At 37.0% G+C, this 21,513-nt stretch overlaps 1 protein-coding gene across 1 annotated transcript; it reads left to right on the plus strand.

Annotated features, from left to right (window-relative positions):
* The first annotated feature begins 12,121 nt into the window (after nucleotides 1–12,121).
* On the plus strand, nucleotides 12,122–21,513 carry LOC128857594 (cuticle protein 16.5-like). The gene is made up of 5 exons (XM_054093345.1): nucleotides 12,122–12,159; nucleotides 12,254–12,597; nucleotides 18,383–18,487; nucleotides 20,932–21,052; nucleotides 21,181–21,513. The coding sequence occupies exons 1-5, from the start codon at nucleotides 12,154–12,156 to the stop codon at nucleotides 21,511–21,513; spliced, it is 909 nt and encodes a 302-aa protein (XP_053949320.1). The 5' UTR covers nucleotides 12,122–12,153.

Consider the following 21,513-nt stretch of genomic DNA (forward strand, 5'->3'; position numbering starts at 1 on the left):
TGATGTCAACTACAACTTATCGATGACAATTTATACAAAATTTAATAAAGGGCGCATTTTCCAAAAATTCGCTAAGAAGTCTAGTATGTAAGATTGAATGAGTACACAAAGTCAATTGTGTCGCTACTTGAGCATATATGAATTGAACAATTACATATTTACATATACATATATGCCATTGCGTGCAAATCAGCGCCAGACATTCTTTACAGATCAGTCCACTTTTTTTTGTGAAGAACTGGTTCTTTTGAAATAGATTGAAAATGATTTTGTTGTTCCATGTGTGGCGGATTTCAATGCTAGCGATTCGGTCTGCTAACGCGGATGTATTTGGTGACTTTAGTTTTGAACATTGGAAATTTTGTTTTTGATTTTTTTCACGATATTTATCTCCCCACACATGAACACAATTGGTGTGATAATCCCTCAAACGTATCAAATGCTTACGCTTTGTTGTTCTCGATTAGGGCAAAACAATATCAGTACGAGTACTCAAAAATTACATGCCAGCTCACATACATCCGTACATACATACAAACGTTGATGAAAGTATTTCAAGTACTGTGGATGCCTAAAGCATTAGACAAATGCTTATCAAAATAATGACAATCATAAATTGCGTCACGTTTGCGCAGGCGCACCAACAGCAAAAGCGAGTACATACTCTACATACACTCACACATACCTTCATATTTAGAGTTTTTAAAGCATTTACGAAAATGGAAAGAAAGAAAGAATCAGGTAAATGACTTGTTCATTTTCATATTGTTGATTTGTTGATTTTGTATTTGGAATTACTTCCCTTAATAGTTTGCTTATGTTGTTGGATAAACAAATTAATGCGATTTTATTGATAACTGGCTTTGACGGCTCGCTGCTGGCTGCAACCAACAATTCAAGGGTAAAAGTTAATAAATTTCTGTGAGACTTATTGAATTACATACGTTATCTACAAATACATAACTATGACCCCAATTGAACTTAGTCAATGCATTTTACAAAAATAGTTAGTAGCCAACAAGTTTCAAATACTACTCCAGCAATTATTGTAAAAAAGCTTTTATCGCTAGTGGTCGAAACTTCAATCAATATCAGTTCTCATTATAAGCAGTAGGTTTCATTGAATTTCAATTGAACTATACAATGCAACTATATAACAATGTAACATAAAGTTTAAGTTTGCATGAAAGGTTCAACACCCCCTTTTCAACACTTACAGCTTTTCGCCTTAAGTACGATATTCGTAATTCATGTAACTGTATGAAATTTTAGTATCTTAGCATAAGCGATTCCAGAGAAAATCTATATGAAAGTTTCAATTTGTATGCAAAGTGCTACGACCGCTTCTACAATAGCTACTACTTTTTCATTACAAGACAGGTATTGGCGCTTTGTGTAACTGTATCAAATTTTATTATCTCAACTTTTGTGGTTCCGAAGGTAAGCGATTTCGAAATTTAGTTTCTATGAGAGGTACCACGCCCCCTTTTCCAATACCTACTACTTTTCCCCCTACGTACGTTATATACAATTTATGCATTCGTGCCAAGTTTCAGTTCACCAGTTTAATTGGTTTTAGAGATACGCATATTGGTTCTAAAATGTTGGTCTATTTGTCAGATGCCACGCTCTCAATATAGCAGGGTTAACTTTTTTGCACTAAAGGAAGTTATTTCCTTATTTCTTGGAGCATATTTATCTAATGATGATTTTCAAACATATTATAGTTTTATATTTTGGAAATGAATTTGGTTGAGCCTGTTTTCCGTCCATCCTTACTCAAAATATCTTCTCTGTAAATAATAAAATACAGTAGATTCTGTTTTTATGCGGTATATACGATACGCAAAAAACAGCATAAAAAAAGCTACCAGTTTTATAGTAAAACTATAGGTACGTTTCAAAAGTGCTAAGAACCGCATAATTCTGAAATAATGTAATAAAATCGCATTCTATTCCCATATTATAATTATAGATACGTTCCATAGACCGCATGAATCTGAAATAATGAAATAAAATCGCATAAACAAAAAATTGTATTTTTGAAAATTATATCTTTATTTAAGAAGCGTCAGAATCGAAAAATAAATTTACATCGTCAGAAATAGAATCACACAATACCCGCATGTTGCGCATTCGTTTAGGATTTGACGTAAAATCACTTCTGTCACTTGAGGAAATGTAGGTACACGTCTGATCTGGATGGTGATGCAGACGGTTCCATACTTGTACGGTTAGCATTTTTGATATAATCTGTGATGAGTTTTTGCTTAGCTGGTTTAGAATCTTGTTCATATGTAGACCGCACCGCAAAAACCGCATAAAAACAGAATCTACTGTATATGCAAAACTTAAAAAATGCTAAAAGTATTAGTTGTATACAGAAGTACTCGTACATAAATGTTAAAGGCCTATCTATAAGTGTGACAGAAGTTGGAACGATGATGTATTAGGATTCAACAGTTGGGTGATGAAAATAGTTGTGGCATATATAATATAACACTACTTGGAAATTCTAGGACCACTAAATCCTTATAAACTCTTTGACCTATTTCCATGGGATCTTTATTTGTTGACATCGTACATTTTCTGTCTAGTTCTTTGGCCAGCATCCTGACGCCATTACTGTTTGCCTTGTTTATGAATGTTATTAGTGATTTGATAATGCCACTTTTGACAGTATGTGTAGCTCTGCTAGTAGGCACGACGGTTGCTAGTAAATTTGATTCGTTCGATGCTGGCCCAAAGAATCGTTTCGGTGCGAGCACAGGAAGATCTGCTGGTGTCATCCGGGGTTAATAGAGGCTGCCCCCAAGGCGGTGTGCTGTATCCATTGCTCTGGTTCATGGTAATCGGTCCTCTACTCATCACCTTACACGATTCGGGAGTATACGCACAAGCATATGCGGACGATGTTGCTTGTTTGGTAACAGGCCCCTCGCTTATGAACATCTGCAGGAAAGTGCAGAAAACTCTGGATCGGATTGACACTTGGTGCAGTGCGAATGCGCTATCGGCAAATCCCGCCAAGACTGGTATTGTCCTCTTCACCAGAAGAAGGAAGCTTGATGGACTCGTTCTGCCTAAGCTAAAAGGAGTCACAATCCAGCTATCCAAGAAAATGAAATATCTAGTAAGGTCCTATGGAAATGACACGTTGAAATAAAGACATCCAAAGCACTGACAGCTTTCTGGCAGTGCAAAGGTGTCTTTAGGAAAACGTGAGGCCTTTCTCCTAGCAAGGTCCTATGGATCTACACGGCTATGATAAGATCTATTATCACCTATGCATCAGTGGTCTGGATGAGTAGACTCTCTCTAGTGGGAGTCAGGAGGACTTTATCGAGACTACAGAAAAGGCATGGATGTCGATCGATCGATTCTCTCCATGCCCCTTAACTCCATGCCATCAAGAGTCGTACTTGAAAAGAGATACAGTGTAGTGCTACCAGAGGCTCAATTGTGGGAAGACTCAGAAAATGAGCCCGGCAAACTTTGTTTTCGCATTTTTACGGAAGGCTCCAGGACCGAGCATGGCTCCGGCTCTGGGGTCTACGTGGAATCCAGCGGGACAAAATTGCTATTTGCTCTTGGAATGCATGCATCTGTGTTTCAAGCGGAGGTGTATGCAGTTCAAGAAGCGATGAACTTTGTTGTGGAAAAGCGATGCAGAGGCAGATCTATATGTGTCTGCAGCGAAAGGCAAGCTGCGCTTATGGCCTTAGACAGCCCTCCAACCCCATCAGGGGTAGTCAAGTCCTGTAAATCCAGGCTGAACTATGTCCAGGCTGAACTATCACGGGTAACGAGACCTCTGACTCCTTACCTGAGATGGGCTCTAAGGGCAACTTCTTTGGCCCAGAGCCCGTTTTGCCACTCCCTTCTGCGGCCATCACAGCCACGTATAGCAAATGGGTAACTATCACCCACATGCGAGCTTGGCAGGCTGAGAGAGGCTGCAGATGGACTAAACTGATGTTACCTGTCATGTTCGATCGACTGTCGCAAACCCTTCTGGCGTTAAGCAGAGGGGAGTGCAGACGGCTGGACTGGACTGATGGCGGCCACTTTCTGTGGGCGAAGCGTGATGGCCATCAGCTCTAATTACATTAAAAATTGTTTTCATATGTCATTCTTCAATTCTCTTTTCTATCGACTTCTAACTTTCTAAATAAATAACAATCTAACTTCGGTTAAGGATTTTTCGAGCTGGTTGTAGTTTTTGATTCGACCTTCTCGGTTGTAAATCGTGTCGGCTATGTGCTTCCAAAGGTGTTAAGTAACTTTACCCTCATACGTAAAGCTGGCACGTAATTCACTATCCAAGTAATTCCCAAATTACCATGTTTCCACGGCGCATTCGCAATTTTCTTCGGCAACTCTCACTCTTTTTCTTGTTCTTTGCTTTTTTATTATTATTTGTTAAGAATATTTGGGATAGAGAAAACGGAATTTGGATCTAAAATGTTGCTTTATTTATTCGTTACACTTTCCAACAGGCCGGCGAAAGTGCGTTAATAGAAATATATGGCTAGAAAAAACAGCCACATACTATTATAAATTATATAAGAGTTGAAGAAACTAGAATAGATTTTGGTTTGCCCTAAAATTTTTGAGGTATTCAGCAATCTTTTCGACATAATAATTATTTGCACAATATTTTTGTTTGTTCCCATTACTAAAATTAAACTTTCTCTAGTTTTTATTTAACGTCTTTTGATTTCATTTTGATTTCCCAGCTAATTTCAATAAATTTTCGGTAAAAACTAGGGGAAGACAACGATTTGCTTGTCAAGGTAATTGAGACTGAATTATATCCAATTCGTAAGGTAAGGTTAAAGGCGATTCGTTCTCAAAAATTTGTATGGCGAATTACATAATTCGAAGAATAATTGGGAAGTGAATTACAAATGAGGGAGCGAATTACGAATGGAAGAGCGATTTATGTGCCGTGGAAGCGTAGCATTATTTAATTCTTCGGTATGCCCAAAATTAGAGTAAGACTTTGTGCTCTGGAATCCAATCTGAATATATTAGAAAAAAAAAGTTCAAAAGATATTTGCTCATTTCGCCCTTAAGGTAAAATTAGAGGTACCATACTCTGGTGCCATAATCTTAACCGTGGTCTTAACAACAACGATATTCATTGTCATTTATTATTGGGGCCATAGCCATAAGCAGCTCGTATTTACATACATTGTCATTGATTTGTTTATTTCGAAAGTGCAGATACTAAAGAAAAGATAACAACATCAAGAGTCATAAGAAATTTACTAGTTTACTCATTAATTTTTATAATGTGCTTATACGAGGTGTGTTCAAAAAGTATCGCGAATTTCGTGTTTATTCAAAAATTATTTATTTATTCATTAATATCTATTTAGTTCCCTTCAAAGTAATTCCCATGAGATATTATGCACTTGTGCCAACGTTTTTTCCAATCTTCGATGCACTTCAAAAAATCATTTTTTTTATCTTGCTCAGCTCCTCCTTCGATGCCGTCTTTATCTCGTCAATCGTAGCGTAGCGTCGTCCTTTCATGCGCCTCTTCAGTTTCGGGAACAAGAAAAAGTCACAGGGGCCAGATCTGGGGAATACGGTGGCTGTGGCCTCGTTAGTGTGTTGTTTTTGGCCGAAAAGTCGCGCACAAGCAACGATGTGTGAGCAGGGGCGTTATCGTGATGCAAGAGCCAATTTTTGTTCTTCCACAAATCCGGGCGTTTCTGGCGGATTGCTTCTCACAAATTGCGCATAACTTGCAGGTAATATTCCTTATTGACCGTTTTACCTTGTGGAAAGAACTCATGATGCACAACGCCCCTGCAATCGAAGAAAACGGTAAGCAAAACTTTCACATTCGACCGAACTTGGCGCGCTTTTTTCGGTCCTGGTTCATGTGGCAGAGATGATTGAACTATGGTTTCCACGTCATAACCATAAACCGACGATTTGTCACCAGTTATGACCCTCTGGAGCAAATTTGGTTCGTCGCGGACAGAGTGCATAACCTCATTAGCAATGCCATGCTGCTTTTGGTCGAAATTGAGCAGTTTTGGTACGAGTTTTGCGGCGACCCGTCTCATGCCCAAATCATTGAAAAAATCGAATGGAACGAGACCATCGATATATCTAGGTCCTCAGAAACTTCTCTAACGGTGATTCGACGATTGGCCAATACCAGTTTATTTACTTCATCAATTTTTTCGTTGTTGTTAAAGTGCTCGGGCGCCCGGCATGCTTTCCGTAGTTCACATCTTCTCGGCCTTCTGAGAACTTTTGTACCACCGATAAACGTTGCTTTTGTCTAAAGTAGCTTCTCCGTATGACACAGTCAACATTCGGAATGCATCCGCGCACTTAATTTCGTTTTTCACACAAAAGGTAAAAATCGAAGACGAGCCGAAACACGTGCAAGCAAAGCAGTTGTAAACAATTGACTGAACGTTCAAAATGCCCGAACTCGTCGGCATGAGTGAGAGACATGAGTACCAACATATCGCCACAAAAAATCGAAATTCGAATATACGTAACCGTAAATTTAAAATTCGCGATACTTTTTGAACACACCTCGTATACCACAATGCCGCTAATCAACAATCAGCTGTTTATGGTTACGGTGAAAAAGCAAAATTTATTTGACCTGTACGGTTACGGTTATGACTACGACATTATGGCTCGTCACCTTAATCAATTACATAGATTGGCTCGATCAGCAGACTTATGTGTGTTTGGTTATGGCACCTCTAACTGAACCTTTAAGTACCCCAATTTCTCTGATCCGTTGCCATCTTACTAGTTTGTTGTAGGCATATAATCCTACAAATCTTTTATCTTATAAATCTTACTCACCTGAGAATATATTCCAATGGAACTAACAGGTGCTGTATAGAGGAAGACGAAACCGCCAAACATGTGTTAGGAACGTGCCCAGCACTGATGCATAAGCGGCACAAACACCTGCGTAAACATATTTCACCAGAGGAGGAAATAAAACCCAATAAAATCTACTAAAATTTATTGAGGAAGTTGAGCTCAAAGAAATATTTTAAACCCATGAAGGAAGCGCAGTAGATCATTCTGGCCCCAGAGCTAAATCCCCAGGTAATAATACTTCTTTATACATAACGGCGAACTTTTCTTCGGGAGGTCAATTATAACTGCGTACTTCCACTGCCCCTAGAACATCTGGCGGAGGACGCTTTTTCGCTCAGTTGACCTCAATCACTTCCTTTTGGATTTTGGTTTTATAATGGATATAATTTTTGAAAGGCATTGATTTTTAAAATATATTTTCATTGAAAATGTGTTGTTTGTTTTTTGCTTTGCTTTAGCGTGGATAATCTGACACAAATGCCAATTAAATATTAATTGTAGTTAATTAAGTATTAATTGAGAAATAATAATATAGAATTTGTTTATGCTAAATTTTGTTACAATTCAGGCGTAAATTGCAATTAAGGCTTAAATAATCTCTTAATTGCCAATTAGGTGCCTGTTTGAACATAGTCCAATGAGAGCGACAAATTTATCAAAGTGACATCAGTAAATGATCGACAGTCAAATAAATTCATGCAGTTCGGCATTTGAATTAAATAAACGATTGCATATTTTTTAGGATTGGATTTAAATACGTCTGTCTATGGCTGGCTTTTATACTTTGTTTCAGAACCATGCCCATTACCCAAAAGTGTAGGCCCAATTCTTGAAGAGTCGATAGTGTTATAGCTTCTTGAACATTTTGGTAAGAGAAATCAAAACCGCGATTTTCTCCGACAGCCTTTTTACAACTTAGAACTAACTAACTACAATGAGCTACCTGGCAGACGGGCGGCATAATGCATTAAATCAAGATTTTCATTAGGTACTACTAAGTTTTTACTGAAACAAATAACAATACATTGCAAATAACCAAATTAAAATCTAATGTGCATTACTGGAAATTATCATGGCGTAAATATTTTTTACTTTTAGTGAAATTATTTTCTAACTTACGTTCACATAAGCAAAATAAAAGTTGAATATTAAGTTGAGTATTATGCCCGATTTTATTTTCTTCTTTGCCAGAATATCCAATACCTTGTCACTACTATTAGAAAAAACTTTCTTATAATTTTGGTGTTTCATGCCCGGAGATTCGAATCCAGGCCGTAATAATATTATATTGTATTGTAGATAAAATTCCCTCTAAATTCTTTGAGTATGTAATTTTTAAGATAGAAGAGTTTATGTTGAGCATAACAGTAGATTTTTTTTTTTAATTTTTACACCGGTTTAATTCTTTACATAGATCCTCCAAATTCAGAATAGGTTCGACGTCCAGGAATGAACTGAAGTCGATTTCGGCATATGCATTTGGCATACGTATGGCAAATTTTGATGATTAGATTATTTGGATTATTGGCATTGGAATTTGCCTACCTTAAAGGAGACGGAATACATTTCAACGAGTTAAAAGACTTTGTGTTTTATTGATGGTATCTTTTTGACAGAATATTCGATTGCCGAAATCTAAGTTTAATATTTCGGCACTCCCTTGGTTGGATTCAGTTATAAAACTAAATTATATTTAAGCCCCCAAAAATTGTGGGTTTCAACGCTTGATTAATGACTTTTTATATAATCTTAGTCAATTGGTCAGTTGGATATCGGGATATAAAAATTTATGAAAGAACGTTAGGCGGATGAACTAGCAGGGTACTTTTTCCCCCGGGCCCCGGAGTTTTCAGAGGGGCTCGGACTCGAGGGTAATTCCAAGAAATTTCCTGCTTGAAAAAATATAGTAAATAATACTTCTACCAGTTCCGTCACAGACTTTTTTTGGTGTCACCATATGGAATGTTATGATCACGATAACGAAGAATAAATATAATATGGTGATACAAAAGTGTATATTATTGAGCTCTTATTAAAATGGAACATATTATGCTACTGATTTATAAGGTAACTAAAAATTATAGTGATGATTAGATTAAATTTAGATAGTTGTATTTTAAATGAAGACCAATTTTGAAACGTAGTTATTCTTTAAAGCAATTTGTCCTTACGTTGATAAAGAATTAAATGTAGAGATAGCAATAATACTTTTTAAAGACTAGAAATTTTTGATTTTTCACTGGGTATGTTAATATATAAATAATTTTTAAAATTCGTTTCCCCAGTCAATTTCACACTTTTATTCTATTTTTTTATGTTTCGGCAACTAATGCGTGGCCCCTTTCAAGAAAAGTTTGCTGTGTGAAATAACGTTACATTCTGGTAATCTTGTCAATTATTTTGAGTTTAAAACATAGGTATACGTTCTGAACAAGTGAACACTTTTCACATTTTAGATACTTCATAAAACAAGTTATTTTGAATATTTATGACAATCCAGTGTTCAGCGCTTTATCAAGGATCAAAGACTACCATCGTTCTTGTTCAACTCAGAGTCGAGTAACAAGATTGGCAACTTTGTATTTGGAATCTGAGTTAGCAAGGAAACTCGACTTCGATGATATTATAAGAGCTTTTGCCTCAGCTAAAGCAAGAAAAGCAAAATTCTAAGCATCGTGGTAGCCATTTTCAAATATTTGTTAGGCTCACAAAATGAATAAAAAATTTTAACTTTTTTCAGCTGCGTTTTTTATTTCAGATCTGCTGAAGGGTTTTCTAAAATTCATTTTAATCAATATTTCATAATTAATTCTATCAAAAATTTTATCAATGAATTTTTCAATGTTTAAATGTTATATCACTATAACATAATACGCATTTTGATACATAAACAAAATTTGAAGGGGCCCGCATCTCAAGTTTCCCCCGGGACCCGAATACTCTCTCCACGGCCCTATAAACTAGTGCATGGTGGTGAGAGAAAAATTAAATTATTGTACTGGAAAATTGTTCGTTATAATTCCGTGCTCTCGCTAAAAGCGAATTTTAACTAACACTGTTGCCGATGATAGCGACATAAGTTCAAAATAGTTATTAGATGCAACAAAAACATTTGTTCTATTTCTTCAGTAACGTTGAGACAACAGGGGCGGCATACGCAACAGGAGCGATAGGAGCGACAGCAGCAACACGAGCCACTGGAGCGCTGTACACAGCAGGTGCGGCAAAGGCGGCGTGAGAGTAGGTGGAGACAGCGGGTGCGGCATAAGCGCTATAAACGTAGGGAGACGCTGCATAGGTGGCCACAGTGGGCACAGCAGAGTAAGTCAGAGGAGACACGATACCTGGATTCGCATGAGCGACGGCGAAGAGGAGAGCCAAGCAGATGATGAAGCGGAACAAAGAATTTAAAAAATGGAACAAGATATTAAAATGTTAAGATATTTTCTTACTTTCATTTTGTTGAAGTTTGTAGTTTGTAAACAGATCGAATTGAACTAATATTGACAACAGTTAAAAGTAATCAATTTATAGTAAATTTTGCAGTATTCCAATTTAGAGGAAATCAATTGTGCTGGAAGCAAGGCTGTTGAACTTAACCGCATAACAGCAAGTTCAAACATTTTCACAAATTTTTTGCTGTGTCTCTACTAACCAAACATAACAAAGTTGATAATGACTTGCTGTTGTTGCTATTTTGTACTTGCATACTCATGACTGGGAAATAGCATTTCTGAGCAGAATAATTTATAGACTTATTATTCTTATATAATAAAGACATTTTTCTGGCGTTTCTAATTAAGTATAATTTATTTATTCAGTGAGATATGCGCCGTGACCAATGTATATGTGAGTAGTAGTAAAATTAATAGCAATCAGTGAAATGAATTTTCTTCCTGATCTGGCAATATTTTTTTCTTATTCAACTCGATCTTCAAACCATGATTATCAATCTAAACAATTTTTGAGCAAAATTGCATTAGTAAAAACTCCAAAACTGCAGAAATCTGCGGAGGTCTCGCATTCCTTTGGCTGATCCCTATTTATGCGGTCTGCATAGCCCAGGATCTAGATACTGAGGCTTTCGAGAGCTGTGAAGACTGTTTTCATATCCCAGGCAGGCTAAATTTTTCAGGCCAATCAGTCTTCCATCCTTCTTCCTGAAACCTTTGAGAGGCTAATTAATCTGCACATGAGAACGAAATTCCTCGGTGGCATTTGATACAAAACTAACACGTTTAGTACAAAGGCAAATCAAAAGAATCTGCCATCCATACGATTGGTAAAGATATAGGGAAGTCCCTTTCTGGGGAAGAGTTCGCAGTGGCCATATTTCTCGACATTGAGGGGCTGCCAATAGAGTTCTTCCAGAGGTTTGTCTATAGAATGCTAAGCGATAAAACGGTTGTGGCAGAGGGGAGCGGCGTCTCTGTCTCTCCCCGCCGACAGGTGAGCAGGGGTACTCCACACGGTGAAGTTCTCTCCCTTTTTCCTGGTTGTCATTGTCAAAGAGAGAGGGCTAGAGGGTGATTGCTTACACGGATGACGTGCCACTTACCTCTTCGGTTATTTAAACGCAGTTGTTAGTTGGGCGACGGATTGTGGCTTATCGAAAAATCCGCTTAAGTTGGAACTCGTCCTATTCACAGAGAAAATAAAAAATACTCAGAACTCCTTCTGGAAATTGCTCCGCTTTTAATGACATGCATTAATTAGTTTTATATTATCTTATAGTATATTTTTGTTATGAAAAAAAGCTCCTCATTAAAAACCATTTGGAACAATTATATTTATTTATAATAAACAATCTTTTATAACAATCTTGTTTTAAACGGAATTTTATGCGAGGCCCCAAATTTTAAAAATTAGTTAATGAGTATTTTTTCGATTTCTGAAAACTGATTATAAAAATTCTTCTCGGACTCGAATTCACGACCTTAAATTTTCACTCAAATAAAAACTACAGAATTTTTACTTCAAGCTGAACCGGCAATCTTCGAACAAATCCCAAAACACTTGTACGTGCATATGTATGTGCGCTGCATGTATGCTCTTTGTCGGTTTTTCCAAAGCTACGTTCGGCATAACGTAAGTACATAAGTATGTATGTTAATGGAATTAAGCGCTTATGGCTATTAAAAACGTAGGCATATTCTTTCTAACAGAAATACACACACAACTGTTACTTGCTCTGCGAAATTGTACTATAAATTATGCTCTACGGGTTGTAGCCGACATCAGTTAACTCGCAGCAGTCAAGTAACAACAAACTATCACAAAATGAAAGTAAGTGAATCAAATGTAGCGACTTAAAAAAATAAATTAAATCACTCGTTATTTGTCGAAAATACTTAATATCATCTACTTCTTCCTCTTACAGTTCCTCATCTGTTTGGCTCTCCTTTTCGCCGTTGCCCAGGCTAACCCCGGTTTGGTGGCTCCTTTGACATACTCCGCCGCTGCCGTGCCCGCTTATTCCTCCTACGCTGCCTCACCCTACGCTGCCGCACCCTACGCCGCGTACTCGACCTATGCCGCACCCGCTGTTGCTACCTACTCCCACGCTCCTTACTCTGCTCCAGCTGTGGCCACTTACTCGCATGTTGCTGCCCCAGCTGTCTACAGTGCTCCTGTTGCCCGTTTTGCGGCTGTTGCTCCAGTAGCACCAATAGCACCAGTCACCTATACCGCCCCTGTTGTATCCACTCTTTTGAAGAAGAAATAAACTTCAGTAGTTTGTTGATGAATTTGGTTGTTGCGAAATTTGCTTAGAATAAAGGTTTATGTGAAAATCACGAAGATCAACTTGTTTTAGTTTTTTTGTTGGCTATCTAAAATTTATTTATCTAAATTACTTTTAAAGTAGTGAAATGTTGTGATCTGGGGAAGTTATACATATAACACAAGGTCCTAAAATGAATCATCCAATTTTGGTTTTGAATGAATCTTTTGTACTAAATGAAAGAAAAAGTTTCCTGTGATGGATCTTTACGCGTTCCATTGATTGTATATTTTTATAGTGCAGCTGTCTACCACACAATTGTCAAATATGGTTGACTAATTTTACGCCACCTTATACATTAAAACAGAAAAGCGATAAAAATATAGTTACACTGATTTTAGGATCAATTTTAATATTTTCATATTTACAGACATTTTCATTTCATTGAGCTTTAGCAAAAAATGCACATGCATCGCAAAGGCTTAAATTGTTTGTTTAAACTTTTTTGATACAAAAGTCAAGTATTAGATAATTCTAATGGATTGTAGCCTCTACATTATTGATGTGCCTTGGTGCAACACTTGCTCAGTTGAATATGACGAATTAACAGCTATCAATGTATTTCCGGCCATTAACATCAAATGAGCAGCTTATTTCGAAAGATTTCGTAGTTGCCAAAGGTTTTGGTCGAGGCTTCGGGTTCTGTGAGCAATATTTGATTTTTGATTTTTAAAAGCACTTTGTTGTTTTTTTTAAGACTTAACTAAATTTGAACAACGTGACAATTTTTTGCGCGTATATGGGCTTCCCTGTTGCTACAATAGTATTTGGTTGAGCGTCCTTTAGCCTTAACTAATTCTAATTTGCTTTCGGGGGTTAGATTTGCAATTTAGTTATATTAAATCACTATAAGTGACGTCTTAATTTCCATGTTTTGTTGTTGCATAAAAATTAATTTCAATAGACGCGTAAATGCACAAGTAATGGCTCTGTAGTTATAAGAATATACTACATTCGAGTCTGGAACTGGTGGACGCCTTTATATAGTAAACACTGAACTATTTACATGGAGTACTCTAGCTTGGCATTTATATGGAACAGTTTGGTAAAAACAATATCAATACATTCAATCTGTTTTACTAATATATTCACAATTATCTCATTGCCTTCGTCACTGTCTATGATTTTTCTCAGATTTAACGCAACTGGTCAATTCGGCGACGTTTCGTTGTAGTTCGGGAAAGAATCGCAGTCAGAACAAGTAATCTGCATGAATCGACCTATGCCACACCCAAAAGCGGGTGCTTGCCTTTGTAACTATCTGGACGCCTAGGCTACGACGATAGGTCTAAGGTTGTATGGGAGGTGCCACGCCCTCTTTTTCAATATGTAATACTTTCCACCCTAAGTACGTATTTCATGCAACTGTATGAAATTGGAGTACCTTAGCATAAGCGGTTCCAGAGAAAATATATATGAAGATTTCAATTTGTATGGAAGGTGCTATGCCCCCTTCTACAATAGCTACCACTTTTCACCATAACTACTGTATACGAGTATACAAGTTCTGCATTCGTGTAAAGTTGCAGTATCCTAGTGTAATTGGTTTTAGATGTGCATACATATGTAATATATTTATATTGGGTAGTCGAAAAAGTCTTTTTTTATTTCTAATCAAACTTCAACTCATTTTTTTTTATATTTATAATGAACTTTATTAACCAAATATGTACCATTTTGGTCGACCACCTTTTGCCATTTCTCTTCTAGAGACATTATTCCATCACTGTAAAACTTTTGTGGTTTCTCGGCGAAAAACTGTGACAAGTAATTTTCACAGGCTTCTTTTGAATCCAAGTTTACTCCATTAAGGGAGTTCTGCATTGACCGAAACAAATGCTAGTCCGATGGTGCAAGGTCAGGGCTATTTGATGGATGCATCAAAACTTCCCAGCCAAGCTCTGCAGTTTTTACCGAGTCATCAGAGATGTGTGTGGCCTAGCGTTGCCCTGATGGAAGACGACGCCCTTTCTGCTGATCAGTTCTGGCCGTTTTTTTTTCGATTGCTTGCTTCAATCTCCTCAGTTGTTGACAGTAAAGTGTAAAATCAATCGTTCCAGCAGACTGGAGCAGCTCATAGTGGATGATTCCTTTCCAATCCCACCAAACACACAGCATAACCTTTCGAGGCATCAATCCTGGCTTTGCAACCATTTGTGGAGCTTCACCACCCTTGCACCATGATCTTTTTCGCAAATTATTGTCGTATTTGATCCACTTTTCGTCTCATGTAACCATTCGCTTCAGAAATGGTTCGATTTCATTTCGTTTCAGTAAAAAATCGCAGATGTTAATTCGGCCCATTATATTTTCCATAGACAATTCATTTGGTACCCAAACATCGAGCTTCTTTTTGTAACCAGCCTTTTTTAAATGGTTCAAAACCGTTTGATGATGAATTTTTAGTACCTTGGCGATGTCATGGCAGCTTATGTGACGGTCCTGGTCAATCTTTTCCATAATTTCATCGACTTTTTTAACGATAGGTCGACCGGAGCGAGGTGCATCTTTCACATCGAAATTTCCAGAACGGAAGCGAGCGATCCATTGTTGTGCTACACGAACTGATACAGCATCGTCTCCGTAAACTTCACAAATTTCATTGGTGGCTTGCATGGCATTCTTCCCTTTTTTATACAAAAATTTCAAAATATAGCGAATTTCTTCATTATTTTCACTCATTTTTGAACAGCTATAACTTTTTTTCAACTTCTTCGAATTTAATTTTTTTTTGGTTAAATGGAGCTTAAAATGTCGCCTTTCTAACACCATATGATATGACTCAATGTGATTGGTAGCACTGGAGATAGATGACTCCAACGACATCTATTGACAAAATATGAAAAAGAAAGGAAGGTATTTCCTTATTTTTTGGAGCATATTTATGTAATGATGATTTCCAAAGATATAATAATTTTTTATTTTAGAAATGAATTTGATTGAACCTGTTTTTCCAGCAAACTTACTCAAAATATCTTCTTTTCAAAAGTGATGCGCAGATGATAATAATGAATACATCTTAGAATTTACACTTTTCGTGTATCATCTTTGACATTTATCAAGTAGACAGATATACAATTTCACGCGATAGAACCACGAGTTAAAATTATTATGAAAATGGTCGATCTTTAAGAATAACATATCGCAAAATTCGTGATTTCTTTGGTGGAAATGTTCGTCTGAATGAGATTGGTTCTGTCGAGGATAAACATATGGGCTAAAAAATCCTGGGCCCAAAGCAAACACCCTTTGTTTTGTTCAAAATTAGCTTTATTCATGAAGGTAATTTCCATCAAGAATATCGCAATCATTCCAGCGTCGCTCTAACATTTTAATACCACTTTTGTACAAGTAGAACGATTTACCTTTTGCCTAAAATAGGCCGCAGCTTCAGCGATAACCTCTTTATTGGAGGGGAGTTTCTTACCGGCGAGCATTTTCTAGGTCTGCGAACAACCAGTAGTCGCTGGTAGCCAAATCTGGCGAATACAGTGGATGTGGGAGCAGTTCAATTCATGCATTTCTCCTGTCTTGACAGTGATCGAACGCGGCACCCACTTTGAACAGAGCATTATCATAGTTAAATGCTTATGCAATATTAAGTCAACAAATTCTTTTGCTATCTTTAGGATGTCGGCTAACTCAGGTAATTTCACTTTTCGATTATTTAAAACGATTTAGTGGATTTTTTTTATGTTTTCTGGTGTTGCCGCCTCATTTGGATGTCCACTGCATTGTGCATCATCAGGAAGTTTAACAGCTGTTTTTTAAGATCAGTACTAACTGAAAAAGAGGTGAATGCAATAAAACTATGTGTTAGGCTCGGGACTTTACAGCCTATGTGTTAAGAAGGACTGTCAGAGGCAAAACTTGACGTTCTGCACTAGTAGGTATTTATAAATCAACTATTTGATGGATTTTATATAAGGATTTTTATTTGCATCCGTACAAAATTCAATAAACACAAGAATTGAAGCCAACAGATCATTATCAACGCAGCAATTTCGTGAATTGGTTCTATGAACCAAAATCACATTTTTCGCCCAAAATCATTTTTAGTGATGAAGCTCATTTCACCCTGTATGAATTTGTCAACAACTAAAATTTCTGCACCTGGGGTGAAGAAAATCCTTGAGTGATTTCAGAAAAATCATTACATCCACTAAAATGTACTGTTTGTTGCGGTTTTTGGGCTGGTGGAATAATTGGCCGATTTCTACGAAAATGAAAATGAAAGAGTTGTTCCCGTCAACTAAGGATTGTTTGTGGGCTAAGCTTAAAATAATAGACCTAGACGATCTTTATTTTCAACAGGATGGAACATCCAGCCGTACAGCTCACGAAAAAATTGCATTATTTCAACCTAAGCCTCTCGACCGACTAATTACAAGTAATGTTGACATAAACTGGCCACTTAGCCTATGTGATCTCACACTACTAGACTACTTTTTGTGGGGTTTTTTCGAAAGTAGAAAACATATGAATAAGCTAAAAACGATTCTAGAGCTAACAGACAACGTTCGACAATGTGTGAGCGAGTCCTTAAACATTTTAATTCTCATATGACAGCCTGTAGATATGCTCATGGCGGTCATTTAAATGATGTTACTTTTCACTTATAACTTTTGGGACTGTAGTTTTGAATAAAAATAGTGAAACCTGAAAGAATCTAAATTTTAACATGTTTAAATCACTTATTAAAGCGCTTCTTTTGAAAGACTGTTTAGTCATATCTTGAATATCTCTCCACAAAATTTTTGTAGTCTAGTCTGTAAAATTGTTAAACCAAAATTGAACTGAATATTTATTTATGATGAAGTGATTACCTAAGAGATATTCGATTTGGCATAGATTCTAAAGAGGAAGAAAACTTAAGACCACTTAGCTTCAGACCAATTAGCTTCAAAATGACCGACTATCTGGGACAAATTAAGTTTTATATATCGTGTTAGGTTTAGTGTTCACACACATAAAATTTATCTTACACATTAAGCATTTGGCAGCTTAAAGGGCTTTGATTTCGTTGGTGGAAAATTCGGTTTGAGGAAAACAGAGAAAAACCTAACTTTAGAATGAGTTTTATTAGTCAATACAATCGAGTTTTGATTGCAGGCTTTGTTCAGAAAAAAAGAAGGATAACTTGGTAGTTCTTCTTCAGCTATAGCTCTTTACAGCATTGAAGTAAAATGTAATTAAAAGACCGTTGGGGAAGGTGGTAAATGAAATTCAAATTATTAAATTAATATAAAAAAAAAATACTTTGTGTTTTATTGACCTATGCACGATACCTTTTTGATAGAATGTTTGTCTGTTACAAATAAGTATTTAAAGACCCAAAGAATTATGTGTTTCAACGCTTGACTAACGATTTTTTTCATCTTTCCAACTCTAAATAGTCCAATGGTTAGTTGGATAACGAGAATTAAAAATTTAACGAAAGAATACTCATTGTGCACGATGATGAGAGAAAAATTAAGTTAATGCACTCAAAAATTTTAAGTGCCTTAAAAAATACCATTCCGTACTTTTCTCTCTAAAGCGAATTTTAGCTAACATCGCCAATGATAGCGACATATGTACGTTCAAAATTAGTTATTGATAGGTACATATTTGCAATCAAAAATTAAATAACGATTAATTTTGGTGAGATTTATTCAGGTCCTTCATACATGCATTTCAATAAACTAAATATTAGATGCAACAAAAACATTTGTTCTATTTCTTCAGTAACGTTGAGACAACAGGGGCGGCATACGCAACAGGAGCGATAGGAGCGACAGCAGCAACACGAGCCACTGGAGCGCTGTACACAGCAGGTGCGGCAAAGGCGGCGTAAGAGTAGGTGGAGACAGCGGGTGCGGCATAAGCGCTATAAACGTAGGGAGACGCTGCATAGGTGGCCACAGTGGGCACAGCAGAGTAAGTCAGAGGAGACACGATACCTGGATTCGCATGAGCGACGGCGAAGAGGAGAGCCAATCAGATGATGAACTGTAAGCAGAACAAAGAATTTAAAAAATGGAACAAGATATTAAAATGTTAAGATCTATTTTCTTACTTTCATTTTGTTGAAGTTTGTAGTTTGTAAACAGATCGAATTGAACTAATATTGACAACAGTTAAAAGTAATCAATTTATAGTAAATTTTGCAGTACACAAATTTAGAGGAAATCAATTATACTGGAAGCAGGGCTATTGAACTTAAACGCATAACAGCAAGTTCAAACATTTTCACAAATTTTTTGCTATGTCTCTACTAACCAAACATAACAAAGTTGACAATGACTTGCTGTTGTTGCTATTTTGTACTTGCATACTCATAACTGGGAAATATCATTTTTGAACACAATATTTTATAAACTTGTTATTCTTATATAATAAAGACATTTTTCTGGCGTTTTTAATTAAGTATAATTAATTCATTCAATGAGATATGTGAAGTGGTAAATGTACATATATATCCCTAATTGCCAATATTTTTTCTTATTCAGTTCGATCTCTAAACCATGAAAACCAATCAAAAACATATTTGAATCAATCAAAAACATGTTTGAATTAATATCAATAATGTTTTTTTTTTTTTTCATTTTTTAATCAACGACTGCAAACATCTGCGGACTTATCGTATTCTTTTGGCGATCTTTACGATCTGCATAACCAGGTGTTATATACTAAGGCTCTCGCGTATCCCTTAATGATTTCAGGTAATAGTCTGGTCAAATACTCATTTTTTATAGATATTTTTTAGGAATTTTCTTTTAAGAAAATAAAATGCGATCGTTTTGATTTTATGTATGTTATTATTGACATCAAATAGTATACAAAGACATTTTATTTTGACATATTCTTTTGTAGTGGTGTGGCACCAAAGTGAGCGTCTTAAAAAAGATAGGTGGCTTGTCAACTGTATTTTGGCTCTTCAGAATATCTGAAACGAAAAAGTTAAACTGATTATTATTTTGTAGGCTTGCCATTCTGGCAGGCGATACAATGAAATTTTTTTGAAAAATAACAAAATGGCGGACTTCTGAAAAAAAGGTATGTTTTTCGGATGTAAATCAGACTGTAGTATGGAAAGTTAGGGCTGAAAAGAAACGAAAGTAGTACAAAGGCAGATCAGAAATATCTGCCCGATATAGAAGAGTCTGTATATCAGAAACAGTTCGTGGTGGGTGCATTTCTCGACATTGAGGGGCTGCCAATAATGTTCTCCCGGAGGAAATTACTAATTCTCTGGATAAAAAATTTATTTATAGAATTTTTAGGGATGTAACGGTAGTGGTAGAGAAGAGAGGCGTCTTTCTCCTCCGGCAGGTGAGAAAGGGTACTCCACAAGGAGGTGTGCTTTTACCATTTCTACGGGTTGTCATTGACTTGCTGGAGGAACTGGTGAGAAAGGGCTAGAGGGTGATTGCTTACATGGATGGCGTGGCACTCATTGTTAGAGAGCATTATGTGAACGCAGTTGTTAGTCCTCACAAGATGGAGCTCAACTTCCCTCAATCGGGGACGCTCCGACAAGGTGAAGTAATTACATCTAATTATTAATAGAAAGCTAATGTGGACGCCCGATCTCGAAGAGAATATTAAGAATGCAACCGTTGCCTTTTATGGATGTAGGAACGCAATGACAAAAGATGGGATCTTTCGCCGGGAGTTGTATCTTGGCTTTATAGTACTATTAGTAAAGTCATTTCCATTGTATGGAGTCCTTGTCTGGTGGAACTTGCTGTAGCGGACGACGTCGGTAAAGAAGCCGGAGAGAGTCCAAAGGTCTGCTCCTACTGTGTGGGTCTTTTCGAACCACTCTCACCCTAGCGCTTAGTCCAATACTAACTGCAGAGATTCGTTGCCCGGTACCCGATTTCATAAGCCGCCAAAAATAATTCGGGTATTCGTGTTTCGCTATAATTCGTTGTATGTCCGACGCCTTCCGCCAGTGGGTGGAAAAATCAAAATTGCTCTCAAATTTTAAAATTAATTAGTAACTATTTTTCGATTCCTGAAAGCTGATTTTAAAAATTCTTCTCCGACCCGAATTCACGATCTCAACTTTTCACTCAAATTAAAACTAAAGAATTTTTACCTGAAGCGGAACCGAAAATTTTCGAACAAATCCCAATACAGTTGTACGTGCATATGTATGTGGGCTGCATGTATGCTCTTTGTCGGTTTTTCCAAAGCTGCGTTCGGCATAACGTAAGTACATAAGTATGTATGTTAATGGAATTAAGCGCTTATGGCTATTAAAAACGTAGGCATATTCTTTCTAACAGAAATACACACACAACTGTTACTTGCTCTGCGAAATTTGACTATAAATTATGCTCGACGGGCTGTAGCCGACATCAGTTAACTCGCAGCAGTCAATTAACAACAAACTATCACAAAATGAAAGTAAGTGAACCAAATGTGCTGACTTATAAAAAAGTGCTTTGTTAAAAAAGCCCACTTTTTAAGAAATAAATTATATCACTCAGTATATGCAGAAAATACTTAATATCATCTACTTCTTCCTCTTACAGTTCCTCATCTGTTTGGCTCTCCTTTTCGCCGTTGCCCAGGCCAACCCCGGTTTGGTGGCTCCTTTGACATACTCCGCCGCTGCCGTGCCCGCTTATGCCTCCTACGCTGCCTCACCCTACGCTGCCGCACCCTACGCTGCGTACTCGACCTATGCTGCACCAGCTGTTGCTACCTATTCCCACGCTGCTTACTCTGCTCCAGCTGTGGCCACTTACTCGCACGTTGCTGCTCCAGCTGTCTACAGCGCTCCTGTTGCCCGTTTAGCCGCTGTTGCTCCAGTAGCACCAGTCGCCTACACTGCCCCTGTTGTATCCACTCTTTTGAAAAAGTAA

Source organism: Anastrepha ludens, chromosome 3, assembly GCF_028408465.1.
Source record: "Anastrepha ludens isolate Willacy chromosome 3, idAnaLude1.1, whole genome shotgun sequence".
NCBI lineage: Eukaryota > Metazoa > Arthropoda > Insecta > Diptera > Tephritidae > Anastrepha > Anastrepha ludens.